This window comes from Pristis pectinata, chromosome 6 (genome assembly GCF_009764475.1).
Source record: "Pristis pectinata isolate sPriPec2 chromosome 6, sPriPec2.1.pri, whole genome shotgun sequence".
Lineage (NCBI taxonomy): Eukaryota > Metazoa > Chordata > Chondrichthyes > Rhinopristiformes > Pristidae > Pristis > Pristis pectinata.
The window spans coordinates 48,425,074-48,446,235 of NC_067410.1; the positions used below are offsets into that span (position 1 = coordinate 48,425,074).

The 21,162-nt window shown below is 42.8% G+C and overlaps 1 protein-coding gene across 1 annotated transcript in view; it reads right to left on the reverse strand.

Annotated features, from left to right (window-relative positions):
• LOC127572006 (MAP kinase-activated protein kinase 2-like) overlaps positions 1-20,681 on the reverse strand; it is a 110,826-nt gene extending 90,145 nt beyond the window's left edge. The window contains exon 1 of the mRNA XM_052018807.1: positions 19,361-20,681. Coding sequence (XP_051874767.1) covers positions 19,361-19,813 — 453 coding nt within the window. The 5' untranslated portion in view covers positions 19,814-20,681. The remainder of the gene's footprint in view (positions 1-19,360) is intronic.
• Positions 20,682-21,162: the final 481 nt, after the last annotated feature.

Sequence of the window (21,162 nt, forward strand, 5' to 3'; positions counted from 1 at the left end):
TCCTACGTCATCAGGACTTTCCCGCTCGCGGGTTCTCCCTGTCGCTCGGAAAGACGAGGCCCGCCGCCATCTTGGGCCTCGTCGCTCCGACGCCGCGCGACCCGACTGCCGAGCCGGTTCACCCGACTAGATGGTGAGTCGCCACAACACATTTCTTTAAAAGATGGAAATAAAAAAGTAATCTTGCTTAAAATATTACAGTTTCAAAATAACAAAAAAGGAAAGGGCCTGAAGCAAAAGTTTGGACGCACCCTGCATGGTCAGTACTTAGTAACACCCCCTTTAGCAAGTATCACAGCTTGTAAACGCTTTTCTGTAGCCAGCTAAGAGTCTTCAATTCTTGTTTGGGGGATTTTCACCCATTCTTCCTTGCAAAAGGTTTCTAGTTCTGTGAGACTCTTGGACCGTCTTACATGCATTGCTCTTTTGAGGTCTATCCACAGATTTTTGATGATTTTTAGATCGTGGGACTGTGAGGGCCATGGCAAAGCCTTCAGCTTGTGCCTCTTGAGGTAGTCCACTGTGAATTTTGATGTGTGTTTAGGATCGTTATCCTGTTGTAGAAGCCATGCTGTTTTCATCTTCAGCCTTTTTACAGACGGTGTGATGTTTGCTTCCAGAATTTGCTGGTATTTACCTGAATTCATTCTTCCCTCTACCAGTGAAATGTTCCCTGTGCCACTGGCTGCAACACAAGCCCAAAGCATGATCAATCCACCCCCAAGCTTAACAGTTGGAGAGGTGTTCTTTTCATGAAATTCTGCACCCTTTTTTCTCCAAACATACCTTTGCTCATTGCGGCCAAAATAACTTCATCAGTCCACAGGACTTGTTTCCAAAATGCATCAGGCTTGTTTAGATGTTCCTTTGCAAACTTCTGACACTGAATTTTGTGGTGAGGATGCAGGAAAGTTTGGAGAAAAAAGGGTGCAGAATTTCATGGGGTGCTCAAACTTTTGCATGCCACTGTATGTACCAGTCCAAACATGATTTTCAATGCCATAATTGTACCTGCTATCGGGCCCTATGTGGATAGAGGGAATTGAAATAATAGATTTTCTTAACACCAGAAAATTGCTCAATCCATGTCTAAAGTAGGCAAAATGAAGAACATTAATACGGGACTGGGGGATGGTGGGCAAGCTACAAATGAAAACTTTTTCATGCAAGCAACAAATATCCATTGAAACTGGGGAAGCAGTTTCAGCAGATGCTCAACCTGTCCAATGTGTTAATTAAAATAAAACCTCTACCCTCAAGAACACTTAATCTGCAAATTTCATCACTTGAGGTCTTGCTATAATTTTTATCTGACCATCACCTGCTAACCAATAATCTGCAAGGATATTTCCTTCAAGTCTCCTCTGTGCTTTACATTGCTAGCCTTAAGCTGTACCAAACTGGAGAAAAAGTTACTTTTTCCTTTATGTATTTGAGGAGCAACAGAAGGTTTACAATATGCATAAATAGAGTATGCTGAGCAGGAAGGAGAACTGAATGTTAAAAACAAGCTGTATTTTGTTGAGGAATGCAATGGATGAGTGATGGCTCCATACAATACTACAACTTGTTGCACAACTCAGAAGAGGGTGATACATACCTTTCATTGATTTTCTGGTACCTCATGAGAAAACTGGAAACTACAGAACATGGATAATCTCATAATTTATCTCAGAATCTAGGGCACTGTAGCATGATTCTGGAGACAGGATCCAAATCAGCTTGCAGATTGTAAATCTGGAATAAAAGCTAATGACTATGAGACTATCAGAATGTTGTAAAAACCTATCTGGTTCACATATTCTTTCTTCTGAAGTGGGATAACAAGTCACTTAGTCTAGTAGGCAATGAGAGAGGGGCAATAAACATGGTATGCTTGCAACATCCACCATGCCATGAACAAGTAACTAAACAAGTAAAAAGATAGATAAGAAATTCACTGTACTCATTTCAAAACCTAGAATATATAGCATGTGGTATAGAACATGTGGCATGAAACACTCCATCAATCTCAATTATTCTGCACTAGTAACTATGCTCCACATGGACTCCCTACCACACCATCCACCTCATCTCAGTCTTTTAAAAAAAATATTTGTTTTGTTGAGCTACTTTACTCAATCACTTCCTGTGGTTGCAAATTCTACATTTCAGTCTCTGTATGAGCAAATAAATCTCATTGGATTTATTCATTTATAACTTCAAAACTCCTAACAAATTCCCCTTTTCTAAAGAAAAATCCCTGACCTATGCAATCTTACCCAACATCTATATTCTGTCAGTTTTGGTACAACTTTTGCATTTTCCTTTTCACTTTCTCCAGTGCTTCCATGTCATTTTTATAATATGAAGACCAGATTGTAGGCATGATACTGGACTCTATCTTGCAGAGGCCAGACGCCAACTCTTGGACACTTCCTCCTACCTACCCCTGAACCATGACCCCACCGAGGACAACCAGGACATTATCTTCCGCACCATCACTGACCTCATCGCCTTAGGAGATCTCCCTCCCCCCCACCCATAGCTACCAACATGATAGTCCCACAACCTACGACTGCCCATTTCTATCTCCTCTCCAAAATCCATAAAGAGGACTGTCCCAGCAGACCTATTGTCTCCCCAGACCTATTGTCTCCACATGCTCTTGCCCCACGGAGCTCGTATCCTCGTACCTGGACACTATCCTGTCCCTCTGTCCAATCCCTTCACACCTACGCCCGTGACACATTACACACTCTACAATTCTTCCGTAGTTTTAAATTCTCTGGCACACACAACCTCACCATGGACATCCAGTCCCCATATACCTCCATTCCCCATCATGATGGCCTCACCGCCCTCTGCTTCTTTCTTGACCAGAGACAGAACCAGTTCCCTTCCACTTACACTCTCCTCCGCCTGGCTGAACCTCACCCTAAACAAATTCACTTTCGATTCCTCTCACTTTCTATAGACCAAGGGCGTAGCTATGGGCACTTGCATGGGCCCCAGCTATGCCTACCTCTTCGTTGGCTACGTTGAACAGTCTGTTCCAAGCCTACTCTGACCCCATTGCTCAACTCTTTCTCTGCTATATCAACGACTGCATTGGTGTCACCTCTTGTACCCAGTTTCATAAATTTCGCCACTAATTTTCAACTTGCTCTGCAATTCACTTGGACTATCTCTGACACCTCTTTCTTCCTTGATCTGTCTCCATCTCAAGAGATTCCTATCTATTGACATCTTCTACAAACCCACTGATGACCACAGCTTACTCGATTACAGCTCCTCTCACTCTGTCTTTTGCAAGGATGCTATCACTTTTTCTCAATTTCTCCGCCGCATCTGCTCCCATGATGAGGCTTTCTACTCCAGGACATCCGAGATGTCCAGCTTTTTTTCTAACCGGGCTTTTCCCCGACTGTGGTTGAGAGAGCTCGCACCCGTATCTCTGCCATTTCCCGCACCTCCGCTCTCACCCACACCCCTCCCAGACCCAACAGGGATAGGGTCCCCCTTGTCTTCACATTTCATCCCACTAGCCTATATATCCAACACACCATTCTCCGCCACTTCCGCCATCTCCAACAGGACCCCACCACCAAGCACATCTTCCCCTCTCCACCCCTTTCTGCCTTTCTCAGCGACCCGCGCTCTCCGCGATTCCCTAGTTGACTCCTCCCCCACCACTCATCCCGAGAACTTTCCACTGCCCCCGCCGTAGGTGCAACACCTGCCCCTACACCATCTCCATCCAGGGACCCAAACAGTCCTGTCAGGACAGAGATTCACCTGCACCTCCCTTAATATCATCTACAGCATTCGGTGCTCCAAGTGTGGCGTCCTTTACATTGGTGAGACCAAATGCAGACTAGGTGGCTGTTTCACAGAACGCCTGCGCTCTGTCCGTAACCGCGATCTGCATCTCCCCATTGCCAGCCACTTCAACTCCCCCTCCCACACTATCACATATATGTAAGACCTCAGCCTCCTCCACTGCCAGAATTCCAAGCGCAAAACTGGAGGAACAGCACCTCATTTTCCATCTTGGAAACTTGCAGCGTAACGTATTCTCCCACTTCAAGTAATCCCCACCCTCCTTCCCCACAACCACCCTTCCCCTACCATGCTTCTCACTTTATTTTTGACCCATCCCCTGATGGATCTGCTCTCTCCTCCTCCGCTGCACATCACTATCACCACCTTATGCCCACCCGACCTCCGCTCTTTTGTCCACCTATCACTGCTCTGCTTTTCTCTCCTATACATTGGGCTTCCCCTTTTCCCACCTTCAGTCCTGAAGAAGGGTCCTGACCCGAAATGTTGACCATCTGCTTTTCTCTACGGATGCTGCCTGGCCTGCTGAGTTCCTCCAGCATCATCGTGTTTTTCCATCTAGATTCCAGCATCTGCACTCCTTTGTTTCTCGAGTAATACTGGACTATGGTGAGGCAGCATGAGTTGAACATGATATCACTACATTTGAATTCTATATTTCTGGACACAAATCCCAGTGTTTTGGTTAGATTTTTTAAAAATTGATTTACTGAGCTGCTATGCTGCATCATTTATTGTTTTAATCATCTGTATCCCTGGATCTCTTTGCTTTTTTATTCTTTTCAATTTATTTTTTTAAGGTGAAGAAGCCATCTTTACTTTTCTCTACCAAGGGACATCTCCACACATGTTAAAATTCTACTTCCTACTTCAGTCCAGTCTACAGTCTACAGGTTTTCCAATACCTTCTTACATTTCATGGTATTCTTCATTATGGTAGTTTAGGATGGATAACATAAGCATTACTCACATCACAGGAACAGCAATACACTTAGTGCCTCAAGCTTGTGTTCCCATTCACTGAAATCACAGTGTTGTTTATGAAGAGTTATAGCCCCTTGCAAACACCACCTTCTGTTCATCCTTGTCCTAACTGTTCTGGTTCATTCCCCTTACATGATCCAGCATTGTTCAACACTTGAATTCTTCAGAGAAAACAGTCCTCTTTATAGTATGAAAGCAGATTCTGATTCACTTTTTTCCTTTCTCCACTATTCTCTTCACATTTACTTGGGAATAGTTGAAAATTTACCACGATTATACCACCTGCTGCTTGTACATGGATTTGCCAGCATAAATCCCTTCTGCTATTTGACGGCTTATAGAATGGTTCATGAGTGCCTTATCATGATCATTCTGTATCTATGCTACTTAATTCCTTGTCTGGTGTGTTATCTTTTAAATCAGGACAGCTACTCTAACTCACCTCCTTCCTTCCAAAATGCTATATTGAGAAGAAAGGAAATGCTCTTAGCTGCCATTGAAAAGAATAAAGACCTTTCCTCTCTCTATCTGCCTCCATCTATTATTACCTGCCTCTGTCTTCCAACTCCAGCCCCGCTCACTTTCCCTACCTGCCTGTCATCTTACACCTCTCAAATTTGCCATTTTCCTTCACCTCTTCATACTCACCTCTCCACTCTCAGTCCTGATACAGGGTTTCGACCCAAAACGTCAACAATTCCTTTCCTACCATAGATGCTGCCTGACCCCCTGAATTCTTCCAGCAAATCGTTGTTGCCCCAAGTCCCAAAACATTGTTGCTGGGACTGAAAAGTATTAATTATAAGGAGAGACTGGATAGGCTAGCACTGTTTTCCCTGGAGTGTAGGAAGCTGAGGCATAACCTTACAGATACTTATAAAATTATGAAGAGCATAGATGAGATGGATATTCCCAGTCTTTTGTCCAGGGTGGGGGTGTCTAAAACTAGGCATAGGTTTAAGGCAAATGGGGAAAGATTTAGATGGGACCCAAGGGATAAGTTTTTCCACAGTGGTGGGTATATGGACCAAGCTGCCAGAGCAAATGGTAGAGGCAAGTATAATCACAATGTTTAAAAGACTTTTGGACAGTACGTGGATAGGAAAAGTTTAGAAAGATATGAACCAAACGCAGGCAAATGGAACTAGCTCAGGAAGACACCTTGGTCAGCATGGGCAAGATGAGCTGAAGGGCCTATTTCCATGCTCAAAATCTCTATGACTCTATAACATGCTGGAATACAAGATAGTTGTTTGATTCAGAACCTCTTGAAATGCAAGGCCTCCTTCAGTCAATGTGTGAAGTGCAGGTGCAATCTGCTGTATAAAGGGAGAGTCTAAACCCACACCAATGCATTAATGAATACCTTAGAGGAGTGTTAGCCTCACAAGAAAAACACCCCCTTATTAAACCTGTTAAAGTAAAGGTCTGGATTAAGTACTTGGAGATGAATGAGCTTAGTGACATAGCACCACAACACACAGAACATCAAGGTATGCCATCCACGAAACATGGACCATTCTGCCAAGCTGAAAACAGATGTTTATCGTATAACTGATAAGGAAACAGATTGGACTACAGATTCTGGAAAACACTATCTGGAGCTCAAGCACAACTCATATCTACTCATATCAATGTCTACCTAGTATGACAGGACTGCAGACAAATAGCTAAGGAGATACAAGAGACTGCAGATGCTGGAATCTGGAGCAACACATAAAACACTAGAGGAACTCAGCGTGTCAGGCTGCAGCTATGGAGGGATATGTCTAGATGAAGGGTCTCAACCTGACCCATTGAGTTCCTTCATAAGGATACAAGTTAACATAAGAAACAGGAGCAGGAGTAGGCTAATCAGCCCCTCAAACCTGCTTTGCTGTTCAATAAGGTCGTGACTAATCCGAACTAGGACTCAATGCCATATTCCTGCTCCCTATACATACATTTTGGCTCCCATGTTGTTCAAACTTCTACCTTGACCTATTCAATGACTCTGCCTCCACAGTTTTCCGGGGTAGAAAATTCCAAACACTTATGAAAGAAGAAATTCCTCATTTCCACTTTAAATGGGTGATCCTTTGTTCTGAAACTGTGCCTCTAGTTCTAGATAACCCAAGAGAAAATGTTTTCTCAGCACTCACCATTGACTGTTCTCCTCAGAATGTTAAATGCTTCAATAAGATCCTCTCATTCTTCTAAACTCCAAACACTGCAGGCCCAACCTGATCAACCACATTGCGTACGTCAACCCCTTCATCCCAGAAACCAACTTAGTAGATCCTATTTGCACTGCCTCCAATGCAAAAAAATACAAAGAACAAAACTGTACTTAATACTCCAGATTCAGTCTCACTGGCACCTTGTAAAGTTCCATCAAAATTTCCTTGTTTTATGTTTCATACCCCCACACTACAGGTCAACTTTCCAGTTGCCTTCTTAATTACTTGTTGTACCTACATGCCAGCCTTTTGTGCTTCATGCACCAGGATCCCCAGATCCCTTTGTACTGCAACATTTATAATTGTACTCCCTTTAAATAATAATTTGCTTTTTCATTTTTCCTTCCAAAGTGGATAACCTCACATTTTCTGACATTATATTCCACCTATCAACTTCTTGCCCACTCACCTAACCTTATTAACTGGTTTATTCCATATGTCATACTATGGTGAGGACAATTGTAGCAAGGCATTAAAATTTCGTGTGCTACTCAACACATTACCTGTTAGAAGATCTGGCTACCTAATCCCTACCCGCTCAAATCAATGATAACCAGATGTCCAATAAGCAAGTAGTAATTTGGAGTTCTGATGAAAAGTCAATCTAAAACATTATCTTTTTTTTTAAACCACAAATATTACCTGTCTGTTCTATTCACCTTCTGTAAATAAAACTGGCTATCCACATCTTTGGCTCTGAGTATTTCTTCCAATGTTCGAGATGAAGTTAACATGGGAAGAAGGGAGGGAGATGTGGTTCCAACTATAAAGCACCTATATTGCGAAGATTTGGGTAATGTGTATTATCAGATTCTATTAAGCATTAGCTATAAAATATATGAAATACTAAAACAGTGAAGATGCCTTTGACAAACTTCAGTCTTTTCCTTGACAACTGAATATTGCCTCTATATCTTGCTCTTTTCGCTCCAGCTTCAATTGCAAAAGGTCTATCATCTTATAAGTAGTTGACAATTCATGTTATGAGCAATTCATGTCAGAAAAAGATGGGAACCTTCAAATACCAAAAGCAGAAGCTACATAGCAATTACGAAGAAAATCAAATTGTTTATCTACAAATATTAAAAGAAAAATCAGGAGCTCACTGGCATCTTAACCACCTATTTTATAAATGTGCACTATTAAAATATTACATTTAAAGTAACTTTAGCAAATCATTAATTCCCAATCCTGTAAATGGGAACTTTTCAATTTCTATTCCATGCCATATCAGGTGTGCACACCCCAGTAAGCATGGGGGTGTGGATGTCAGAGCCAGCTACCAAATGTGCTAAATCACAAGCAGATCAAGCCAATACACTAGTCGTACTAACATATTACAGTACACAAAGCAGTAGCAGCAAGTCAGGGTCACAGCAAAGACATTCTGTAAGATAATCAGTTACAGGCTCACAATGACAGCAGAATGAATCTATCATTCCTTTGCTGACTCGATGTGCTGCCAAATTTGTCTACAGTATCAACCAGTCAATTTTGGGGGGGGGGGGGGGGGGGGGGAAGAGGAGGTTATTTAGATTGTCTAAAAGAACAAAACTAACTTGTTTTTCAACTGCTGTATTAAAGAACTATTGCACATCTTTATCAGTGAATCCAATTCTCTTTTGAAAGTTAATATTGAATCTGCTTCCATCACCTTATCAGTCAGGGTATTCTAAGTCGTACCAGGCCACGTGTGAAAAGAATTGCTGCAGGAGAGCTCCGTCTCATTAACAGCTGCCTTTGGAGTACATCTGCAAAGCCAGGACTTTAGTACTGCCAAGATGAATTAGTATGTATATTGTTATGTAGCACGATGCAGGAAGTTTCACTGCACTGCAGAGTGGGAGGTGGACACCTGCACCAATACTTCATTGGAGAGAAAATAGGTTGAACAATTCTGTACCATTCTTACAGCCAGCTACCATGCAGCACATGCAGTGAATAAACACATCTCAGCTGAGGGCTTTTGCTGAAGCAAGCAGTCCCAAAATTCATTATGAAGATGAGAGACTATTTATGATCCTGCATAAGAGGTGATAAAATAAAGATATTCCACTGATGACATAACTGGTTTAATGTAGCAATAGAACATTCACCAAAAAAAAAGCATTAGGTCTGTCCTGTGTTACCTGGTTTCAACCAACACTAAGTTATAGGATATACTCTGCCAGGAATGGCCTACACAACATCTGAGACTTTACAGGAAAAAAGGGCCTGCCTGTTTTGCATGATCCAACACTTGCAGAATGGTCACTGAAGGAGGAACTGAAAGAACACCTCATGCCTTTGGAACTGAACCCTAGCCTCAGGCACCACCTTATGAAGAAAGGTGGAGAATATTTAAGACAAATGAACAGAACCATTGTAACTGAATGCTCTCCAAACTAGCTCTCAGTTTAAATGCATTTCAGCAAGCATCACATGTACATAAATGTAGCCACAGTTCACCCATTTATAAACCCAATCACGTTGCAGATTTATGTCCTGTGAGCATTTGAGATCAACTACAATCTTTTATTTGCCCTCAAAGCGTGATCCATTCATTATATACCACAGATACAATTGTTGGCTGGGGCCGCAAAAAAGGTGGATGAAATGCTGGTACATAAGCAGTTTCAGCCTTCAAATTAGTTTTTCACTAAACTACAGGATGAAGAAAATAAATACTTATTTTCCCCTGAATTTTATCTTTTATTTAAATTTCTGCATTTTATACGGATGCTCATGGGAAGAAAGCTACCTTATTACATATAAACTCTTCCTTGGACTGTTTATAAGCAATAAGATTTAAACATCAAGTATCTTGATCTAAATTATGCTTTAATCCTCAGTAAAGTTAAGGCAAGCTAAACAACTTCAAAAAGCAACCAAATTGTATTCAGGATTGACAAAACATGGATCCTCACTCCTGATTTTCTCACTGAGAGTTGAAAGTTTGAGCCAGACTGCCAAGGAAAGCACCAAGAGGGAGCAGGAGAGGATGGGGGATGTTTAAAAATAAATTCGATTGACTGGAGATAATTAACTCTATTCTATTCTTGCGCACATTGACAGTGCAGCTAAAAGTAGCACGGAAAGGCCTCCAGCCAGCTGCCCTGAACAAGCAAAGTGCTGGAAGCCGAGGAGAAGGGGAAAAAAAATCTCCTTCCCACTTTTTTGCTTCAAAAAATTCCTATTATTACACATTACTTTCAATGAGGCTTTAAAGTAATAATGCAAGAGAACAGGGCTGGGCTGTAGTGCAGGGAAATGCAATTATTTTTCAGTCACATTTAATTTATTCCTCCAGGCTTTTAAAATTCTTTTACAGCAGGATGTGGGGATAGTTTGTCAGGTATGTACCATGTGCTTCATGTACATGCTTCAATTTCACAACTCTTTCGCAAAGTTATTGGAAAAATTTCTTCCTGGGTCACTTCTAATGACTGGGCAAGTTTGTCATCCATTGCCTTGTTAGATTTGAGGCAATAAATGGAAAAATTAAACTGTCTATATTATTAAAAAAATTAACACCTCAAAAATGCCAGCAGGTACTAGTTTACATAAAAATAACCTTGTGATACAATAGAGAAGGATGGTGCTATCAACACCACAATTTATGCAATCTATTGTCATCGTTATTTTATTCATATACAGAGTCGGACTTGCAAAGTGAACATCTGTCACCATCCCTAATTCCCCGAGGTGCTGGAGCTGAGCTGCCTTCTTGAACTGCTGTTGTGGACGAGTGGCTAGGGTATACCCACAGGTGGGAAGATCTGGTATTTTGATCTAATATCACGGTCTCTTCACGATCACATCACAAAAGTCAGGGTGGTGTGTGACACGATGGTTGTCTTGACTTTCGAGGTGGTAGAGGTTGCAGGGTTGAGACACCACTGTTGAAGAAACCTTGAACAAGTTGCTGCATTGCATCTAATAGCTGGGGCACATTGGAGCCACAGTGGCACAGGCACAAGCACTGATATTTAAGAAAGTGGACAGGGTGGTGTTTTCCCCCACTGGATAGCATCAGGCTTCTTGACCTGTTGGAGCTGCACAGATCGAAGCAGGTGGGAACATATTTCCATCACATTTTCAAAATGGATGTTGATTTTAGGGAGTGGGGAGATGGGTCACTCATTGCAGAATTTTTTAGCACAAAGCTGACTTTATTCATAAAATATACAGTAAACATTCAGGATGTTATTATTGTAATTCACTAAGCAATTCAATATGTTCAAAATGTCAAAGTCACTAATGTTTCATGCCAAACACTGCACCAATGAACCTTTTGAGAGGCTGTCCAGAGGTGGCATTCGGGACCCATGTCCTTCCCCCAGAGCCTTTGCAGTGGCTGCAATGAATTCAGTATATCCCTCCACACAAACTTCCGCACCCTTGCTACTTGGCCAAGGTTTCTTCAACAATGGTCTCTCAAACCTGCAACCCATGAATGTTGTGGAGAGATTAGACTTTAGTGCAGTTCTTCCTTGTAATGACATGATTATTATTTGCAATTTATCCCCCCATGTGCAAATATTGGCCAAATCTTATCACTTGTGAGCACATGAGCACAGAATGCTTCAATATCTGTGGAGTTGTGAATGGAACAGAAGACGTCAATAAACATCCCTCTTCAAGCTTTGCAATGGAAGAAAGCTCAGTGATGAAGTAGCTGAAGACAGCTGGACAGAGGAAACTAGCCTGAGCAACTTTTGCAGTGATGTCCCAGGTTTTAGGTTAACTTCCACAATGAGCAAAAGAGAAGATGGCTCTGGTTATAATTTTAACAGAAGGTTTTTTTTCCCCTTAAATCGCACTGATTTCAATTTTATTCTGTTTTCTTGATGCTATGTTGTTTAAATGCTGCTCATGTTTAGACCATGCTGTAATGATGATTGGACATGAGTGATCCTGAGAGAATCGAAAGTCAACTTTGATGAGTTGTTATTGGTGAAAAAGTGCTTGTAGTTCTTTCTTGAATGTACCATCAATAACCCATCCCATCACCCTGCCATCCATCAAGTGGTCACAAAAACTGGCTACATTGGATTTGTCCTTGTGTTTTTGTATCTCCCACTGTTGAATCGTTGCCAGTAGCACACCTATACTGGAACAACTTCACAAGAGGTGCAGCTTATCCTGGAGCACAAAACTTCAGCTCTGCAGGTGGAACATTGCAAGGGCTTATAGCCTTTGTTGCTTTCAGTACTTTCAGCTGTTTCTTAAGAACACATGGAGTGAATCAAATTGGTTGAAGACTGGTTTCTGTGATGGTGGGAGTCTCAGGAGGGAGCCAAATTGGACCATTCACTCAGCATTTCTGGTTGAACATGGTTGAGAATTCTTTAGTCTTACCTTTTGCAATCAAAATGTTGTACTTGCTATTGTTGGGGATGATAACAGAACTCCTTATGTTCTCCAACTGCCCACCAATTAACTTTGAGCTACAAATACTGTTTAGATTCACATTGCAGTTTCACCAGATTGTCACTTCATATTAGGTTCTAGATTCACGTGTCTTTCATATCGCACGCAGTTTGGTCCACATTTTTGCTAATGAGCCACTCATTGGTAAATAATTAAATTGGGTTATGTCACATGTACCAAGGTACAGCAAAAAACATGTCTTGCATACTGTTCATATATGAGGTAGTACAAGGTAAAGCAATAACAGAGTGCAGGATAAAATGTTACAGTTACAGAGAAAGTGCAGTGCAGGTAGACAATAAGGTGCAAGGTCATAATGAGGTAGATTGTGAGGTCAAGAGTCCACCTTATCATACAAGGCAACCGCTCAATAATCTTGAAATAGCGGGAAAGAAGCTGTCCTTGAGCCTGGTGGTACGTGCTTTCAGGCTTTTGTATCTTCTGCCCATTGGGAGAGGGGAGAAGAGAGAATGTCCAGGGTGGGTGGGGACTTTAATTATGCTGTCTGCTTCACCAAGGTAGCGCGAAGTATAGACAGAGCCCATGGTGGGGGGGGGGGGGGGGGGTGGAAGAGGAGCAGAAAGAGGCTGGTTTCCATGATGTGCTTTGTCCACAACTCTATGCAGTTTCTTATAGTCATGGGCAGAGCAGTTGCCATATCAAGATATGATGCATTCAGATAGGATGCTTTCTATGGTGCATCGATAAAAGTTGATGATGATCAAAGGAGGCTAAAGAAATTTGGCATGTCCCCTGAGGAAGTAGAGGGGCTGGTGAGCTTTCTTGGCCATGGCGTCTATGTGGTAGGACCAGGACAGGCAATTGGTGATCACTCCTAGCAACCTGAAGCTCTCATTCCCTTCAATCTCAGCATCGTTGATGTAGACAGGAGCATGTACACTGCCCCCCCCCCCCACCCCCCTGAAGTCAATGACCAGCTCTTTTGTTTTACTGACATTGAGGGAAAGGTTGTTGTCATGACACCATGTCACTAGGCTCTATCTCCTTCCTGTACTCCAACTCATTATTGTTTAAGATACGGCCCACTACGGTGGTATCAACTGCACACTTGTAGATGGAGTTAGAGCAGAACCTGGCCACACAGTCGTGAGTGTATAGGGAGTAGAGGGCTGAGGACGCAGCCTTATGGGGCATCACTGTGGAGGATAATCGTAGCGAAGGTGTCGCTGCCTATCCTTGCTGATTATGGTCTGTTGGCCAGGAAGTCAAGGATCCAGTTGCAAAGGGAGGTGTTGAGTCTCAGACCTAGAAGTTTGGAGATGAGTTTGCTTGGAATTATAGAATTAAAGGAAGAGCTGTGGTCAATAAACAATAGTCTAATATAGGTGTCTTTACTGTCCACATGCTCCAGAGATGAGTGTAGGGCCAGGGAGATGGCATCTGCCGTAGATGAATTGCAGTGGGTTGAGGTTGTCTGGGAGTAATGTGTGCCACGACTAGCCTCTCGCAGCACTTCACGATGGTGGATGTCAGAGCCACCAAGCAGTAGTCATTAAGGCACATTACCTTGTTTTTTAAACATAGAACAGTACAGCACAGGAACAGGCCTTTCGGCCCACAATGTTGTGCCAAACCAATTCCATTAGTAATAAAATGCCCAACTAAACTAATTCCCTTCTGCCTACACAATGTCCATATCCTACCATATCCCTCACATTCACATGCTATCTAAGAGCATCTTGAATGCCCCTATTGTATTTGCCTCCACCACCACCCTAGGTAGTGCATTCCGGGCACCCATTCCGTGTAACATGCCCCGCCACATCTCCTTTGAACTTTTCCTCTCTCACCTTAAATGCATGCCCTTGGGTATTAGGCATTTCAATCCTAAGTAAAGATACTGGCTGTTTATGCCTCTCATAATCTTATAAACCTCTATCAGATCTCCCACAGCCCTGCCGCTCCAGAGAGAACAACTCAAGTTTGTCCAACCTATCCTCATAGCACATGCCCTCTAATACAGGCAGCATCTTGGTAAACCTCTTCTGCACCCTCTCCAAAGCCTCGACATCCTTCCCTATAACGCGGCAACCAGAACTGAATGCAATACTCCAGATGCAACCTAAAGTTCTATAAAAACTGGCAGCATAACTCCTGACTCTTGAACTCAGTGCCTCGACTAATGAAGGCAAGCATGCCACATGCCTTCTTTACCTCCCTGTGCAGCCACTTTCAGGGAGCTATGAAATTTGGACCCCCCCCCCAAGATCCCTCTGGTCATCAACACTGTTAAGGGTCCTTGCCATTAGCAGTGTACTCTCTCTTTACATTTGATCTCCCAAGGTGCAACACTTCACATTTGGCCAGGTTAAACTCCATCGACATCTCTCCATCCCTATCTGCAACTGATCTACAGTATATCCCCCGTATCCTTTGCCAGTCTTCTACGCTATCCACAACACCACCAATGTTCGTAGCACCTGCGAACTTACTAACTCACCCATGTACATTTTCATCCAGGTCATTTATATACATCACAAACAGCAGAGGTCCCAGTACAGATCCCTGAGGAACACCACTAGTCACAAACCTCCAGCTAGAATAAGTCCCACTGACCACTACCCTCTGTCTTCTACAGGCAAGCCAGTTCTGAATCCAAACGGCCAATTGACCATGGATCCCATGCATCTTAATCTTCTGGATGAGCCTCCCACTGAGGGACCTTGTCAAATGCCTTACTAAAATCCATGTAGACAACATCCACAGCTCTACCTTCATCAATCACCCTCGTCACCTTGATGCAAACTCAATCAAGTAGCTAAGGCACGACTTGCCCTGCACAAAGCTGTGCTGACCTGTCCTTAATTAGGCTATGGTTTTTCCAAATGCTCATAAATCCTATCCTTAAGAATCTCTCCGGTAACTTCCCTACCACTGACACGAGACTCACTGGTCTATAGTTCCTAAGGTTATCCATTTTCCCTTCTGAATATGGAACAAACATTAGCTACTCGCCAGTCCTCCGGACCGCGCCTGTGGCTAGAGAGGACATGAAAATATTGGTCAAGGCCCAGCACTCTCACAACCTGGGATATATCCCATCAGCCCTGGGACTTACCCACATTAATGCTCTTCAGAGACCCAACCACGACTTCTCCTTTCTCTCAAAATGCTCTAGCATATTAGGCATGCTCCACATGATCTCCCTATCCTCCACATCCTTCTCCTTGGTAAATACTGATACAAAGTACTCATTAAGGACCTCACCCACATCCTCCACTTCCAATCACATGTTCTCTTCTTATCATTGAGTGGTCCTACCCTCTCCCTAGTTATCCTTTTACTCTTGATGTATTTTCTTAGGTACTGGGATGATAGTGGTCTTCTTATAACAGGTGGAAACCTCAGATTGAAGCAGGGAAGAGGTTAAAAATATCCGCAAGTACTTCTGTCGGATGATCTGCACAGGATCTCAGGACACAGCCAGGGACACGAATCTTGGTTCAGATGATTTCTGTGGGCTCACTCTCCAGAAGACTGATCTTATGTCCACAACAGTGACTATGGGTTCAGGTGCATTGGAGGCTGTTGGGGGTGGTGACATTTCCATCCCCTTCTGTTCAAAACGTGCATAGAATGCATTAAGCTCATCAGGAAGGGATGCACTGTTGTCGGCGATGCTGCCTGGCTTTGTTTTGTAGCCCGCTATAGCACATAATCCCTGCCACAACTGACAGCTGGTCTGGGACTCAATTTTGTACTGATATTGTCGCTCGGCATCTCTGATAACTTTACGAAGGTTGTATCTCGATTTCTTGTAAAAGTCAGAGTCACCCGATTTGAACGTCACAATTCAAGACTTCAGTAGGGAGTAGATCTCCTGGTTCATCTATGGTTTCTGGTTTGGGAACACCCAGACTGTCCTCTTGTTGATGGACATCTAGGTTCCATCCTGAATATATTTTGTATCCTTGCTACTCTCGGTACTCCTTCAGGTTGCGTTCAACATTAAAAAGTATTGATTCATTTGCTAAAGAATGGTGGCAGTAGCTAATAATTAGCAAGAGGTTTCCTTGCCATGTTTGTTCTGCAGTTTAATGGAGTCCAGTGAAAACGTTGAGGTTATTCGCTCCTAACTGTACACCTTTGTTTCACTACAAGTGACATTAATAAACTAATTCCAATATAGGTTTCTACACACAAGGGTTTCATGCTCAGTATTACTAAAAGTATGTTTTTAATTTTGGATTTATTTAATTAACTGATTTTAAATGCCTCAGTGGCATTTGAACTTGTGTTGCTAGATCATTACTCCAGGCCTCTGGATTACCAGTCCAATAGTACAACTACAAATCTACCATAAATAAAACAAAGTGCTAGAAATACTCAGCAGCACCTCCAGAGAGAGAGAAATAATGTTGGGTTGATGCTTCAGGTAAATGACCTACAAAAGGTTGCAAATCTGGAAGGTTAAATGTTTCCTGCTCTCAACATTCTACCTTTTGATTGTCAATCTACTCAATAGATGTTCTTACATTAAACCACCAGCCCTGTTGTGAATGCTCTTCTCTCTCATAATGCAGTAGAATGTAGTGAGTGATTCCCTCACACACCAGAGAAGCTTGTGCGCTGACCTATGATTATAGAATTAGTTTCTCCACTATCTAGATACCCAAATCAAATGGCTGCTATAGAACTTTTAAAACTGTCTACTCCAGATATTCAGCATTTAAAGTAATCACAATCTTATCCACTGCACATCAACGTCACTGAATGAAATACTTAAGCCAATAACCTTTAACAATGTAGTATACTTAATACTCTGAATTCATTCCATCAAATTTCTTCCAGACCAGCAGACCTTTCATTGCTACCCATATTTCACCCCAACCCTGTATTGTTCAAAATGTTCCCTTCAAACACAACCTATTAGGATAGCAAACAGTTTTACTGACACGTATTTTTCCACAGCTCCTGCAGGCAATGTCTAAATGTTTCACATTAATGAGGATTTCAGTAAAATGTAGAGACCACACTGCTTTTAACTTCAATTATTAATGCAGTGGGGGGGGGTAGGGGTGGGGAGAAGGATGTTTAAATACTGACATTTTAAACAAGCCAATGATCAAACACGTTCACATTCACACAGATGTTGTCTGTCATTCATCTCCAAATGATCAATACAGTACTGATATACAGAGGGTGAAATTTAGCACAATCCATCAACAAAGTCTAGAATCTGAGGCCCCATTCTCAAACCTCAGGCGTATCCAGTTAAAAATCTCTATTAGATGACAATGAGCATTCACTAATCAAATTCCCACAGCTCTCTTGCTTCTAAAATGTACTGCACAATGCAGACAACAAGCTCATACTGTTAAATACGCTGTGAGCTTCCTTAAAGCAGTGACTGCCTGATATACATGCAGATGCCTGATTTTATCCCCAACTTGTGTTGAATTAGCAAATTGGGAAGACTAACAGTGGGGTTTAGAACTTACTCTAACATAGGGAGAATGAAACGACCACGATACTTTCTTCTGATTGCTAACAGGTTCACCTTGGAGGTGCCAAAGTTCCAGTCAAGGCAATTTGGGTCAACTTATACCAGCTCATGAATGTACATCAAACCATTTGAAATCCAATGCTTCGAAGAATTATCGTATGATGGCATAGCACAAAGTTTTGGCATTAAGGATTTGCTTTCTTGAGAGGTAAAGGATTTTTAAAAAAATGAGTCACTGTTCTAGCCAGGGCTACTTCCAACCATGGAAAGTGTTATACCATTCAAGCCCTCAAATCTGTTCCACCTTTCAATGGGATTTTGGTTGATCTGTATCCTAATTCTACCCACACTTGGATCCATAATCTTTAATGCTCATGGTTAGTAAATTAAAATATTAATTTCAGATTTAAGATTATTAATTAGCCCAACTTTGTGGGAGAGAGTTCCACACTGTCACCTTGAGTGTGAAGAAACGTTTCCTAACTTCTCTCCCAACGATGTTAAGCCTACGACCTCCCTCTCAACTATGGTCTCTATCAACTCTTTCCAAAATTGTACAAATCACAATCAAATGACCCTTCTACTTTGTGTATTACAGAAATCCACCCTGGCTTATATAAGTTTTCCTCCTGTATCTCGGTACGTGTCAATAATAAACCAATACTAATAATCACCACAATTGGCCTTTATGAGTTCCCCTTCGTATTTTAGCGAATCGGCACTGTTAATCTTTTCCAAGTCTGGTGCCCAGAAATGTACTAGGGAACTCCGGATGGGAACAAACCAAGGCTCTGCGTAACCATAAGCTTTATTTCCACCACAATCGGCAGCTACCAAGGAGCCGGAGCCAGATCCCAGAGACATCGTAATTGAAGAGGGGAGCAGACTTAAGAATGGAGATTTTCAATGCTTGGTTGTCCAGACTCATCCATGAACAAGTCACTTCACCTTATCACCACTACTTCTCCCCAAAATCGAGAGGAGAAACCAGACCACAGAATATCAAAAACACAACCACTTACACAAGCGCCTTTCACAACCGCTGGACTTCCTATGGTAATCTGCAAGAACTGTCATTCTTGTAGTACAGGAACGGTGGCAGCCAGCACGATAACCCGTTTTTGTGTGTTGGTGGAAGCCAAGGCTAACTCCCCTTTCTTCAAACGGTGAATGGGATCTGCTGTCCAGCTGAGAAAGCAGATGGAGCCTCATCTTAAACATCCCCGGGGCTGCCGATTCAGAGACAGGAGTATTCACTACCAGATGACAAATTTCCTATATTGCCCCCGAGGAAAATTCCATCCATTCACAACTAAAATATAAAAAGCATGAGCAGTATCCCAGTATTTAGAGATTTTTGTTTTGTTTTCCGACATTCTCTTATTAAAGTTCGTTAAAACTTTCCCCACTGAAACTAGTCTGTGCTTGCTCAACATCCCCGTCACACAAGTGGTACCTTCAGGGCGCACTTCTCTCCCGTCTTCTTGTGCACACATTCCAGCACTTTGCCGTTGACTCCCAGTCCCAGGACGTGCGTGGACACCCGGTACTCGTCAGTGATGGCGTTCTTCTTGATCTCCAGCCGGGGTTGCGGGTGGCTCGGGGCGCCGGCCCCCGTCGCTTTACCCCACTTGTTGGGCGACGGTGGGGCTGGGTCGTTGCCGTTGTGCAGCATGGCTTGAGCAGGTACACCTGATGCAGCGCCGAGTCCACTGCTGGGGAGGGCATGAGCGAGGGCGGCGCTCCAGCAGCCGCGGGGTGGGACGACTCCGGACTGGGCGACACGACTCCGGACTGGGCGGCAGGTGTTGCCGCTCTGAGCGCAGCCTCTGGGCTCGGCGGTCAGCTGATTTCCTGCACACGTCAGATCTGGCTCAGGCGAGGAGGACAGACCGCACGAACAGCTCATGGAATTGCCAGCACCAGCGGAAAATACAAATCACTGTCGGCTCTGTTCGGCTGCTTCTTTCTCCCGCTCCGCTCTGCAACCAGCCGATCTGACCAAGGACACAAACACCCCGAAAAGAAGTTTCAGTCAAACTTCTTATTGTTGGGAGAAAATAAATGCGAGGGAGAGCGTCGCGGCGGTGGAATTCGAATGGTGTCTAACTGATCCCCTGAAGTCATCCCGTCACTGTGTCTGGCTTATTCCCTGCAGTGGGCGGTCGCTGGTCTCTGACTGACCCCTGCAGTGGTGACCTTCCGTCACTATGTATGATTGACCCCCCCTCCAGTGGAGACACCGTGTTATTGCGTGTCTGGCTGTCCCCTTTTGCAGTGACACTTTGTGTGTCTGACTCCTACAGTGGTCATTCATTGTCTCACCATTGCAGTGGCCACTCTATCACTATATGTCTGACTGACCACTGTAGTGGTCACTTTGTCACTGTATCTGACTGACCCCCTCCAATGGTGACTCTGTCATTGTGTGACTGACCACTCCAATAGTGACAGCATCACCCCATGTCTGACTAATAGAGTGATCACTCTTTCACAGTGCATTTGACTGATCTCTTCTGTGAAAACGCAGTGACCCTTTATGCCTGAATTGCCAATACAGTGGTCACTCTGAGAGTGCAGTGATTGACCCCTACAATAAATAGAGACCATGTTTCACTCTGCAGTTTACTGACTCCAACAATGGTGTCTCTTTCAGTGGTGTGACTTACTGACCTTTACACTGATGACACTATCACGTGCAAACTGATAGTCTGCAGTTCTATTGGTCTTTTATGTAACAAGGATTGCAAACCATCTAACAGAAATGAAAACTCTTTATACAGTGGGCCAGAGTTTCCACCTTGGTCACAATAGAAGAATAGAGCCTCAAATTACACCTAAAAATACAGCTTTGAAAAGAAGTGTTTACTTTGAATTTCTGCTCAAGCTCATTCCTATCTTTCCATGAGTCAATGCAATTAATCACATTTTAAAAAGATTTTGTTTTAAAGATATCTTGATATAATTAATAGTCATAATCTCTTTAAGTTTGATTAATAATACTGAAAAATAGGTTTAACTGCAAACAATAAGCATCTTTAATCAATGTCAATACCTGTGTGTAAATTTATCTTTAATAATGGAAAATGACTTTTATTGAGGCTCAGGGATGAGTTTCTTAGTAAATTAACTCAAAATGAAAGCTCTTGAACCATGTCTATGAGTGCCCTTGAAAAAGAAACAGCTGAATATTTGGAGTCTTCTCAAAGGTCCATAAATGAATGCAATTAATCAAATCTGCCATTCATAATTAATACA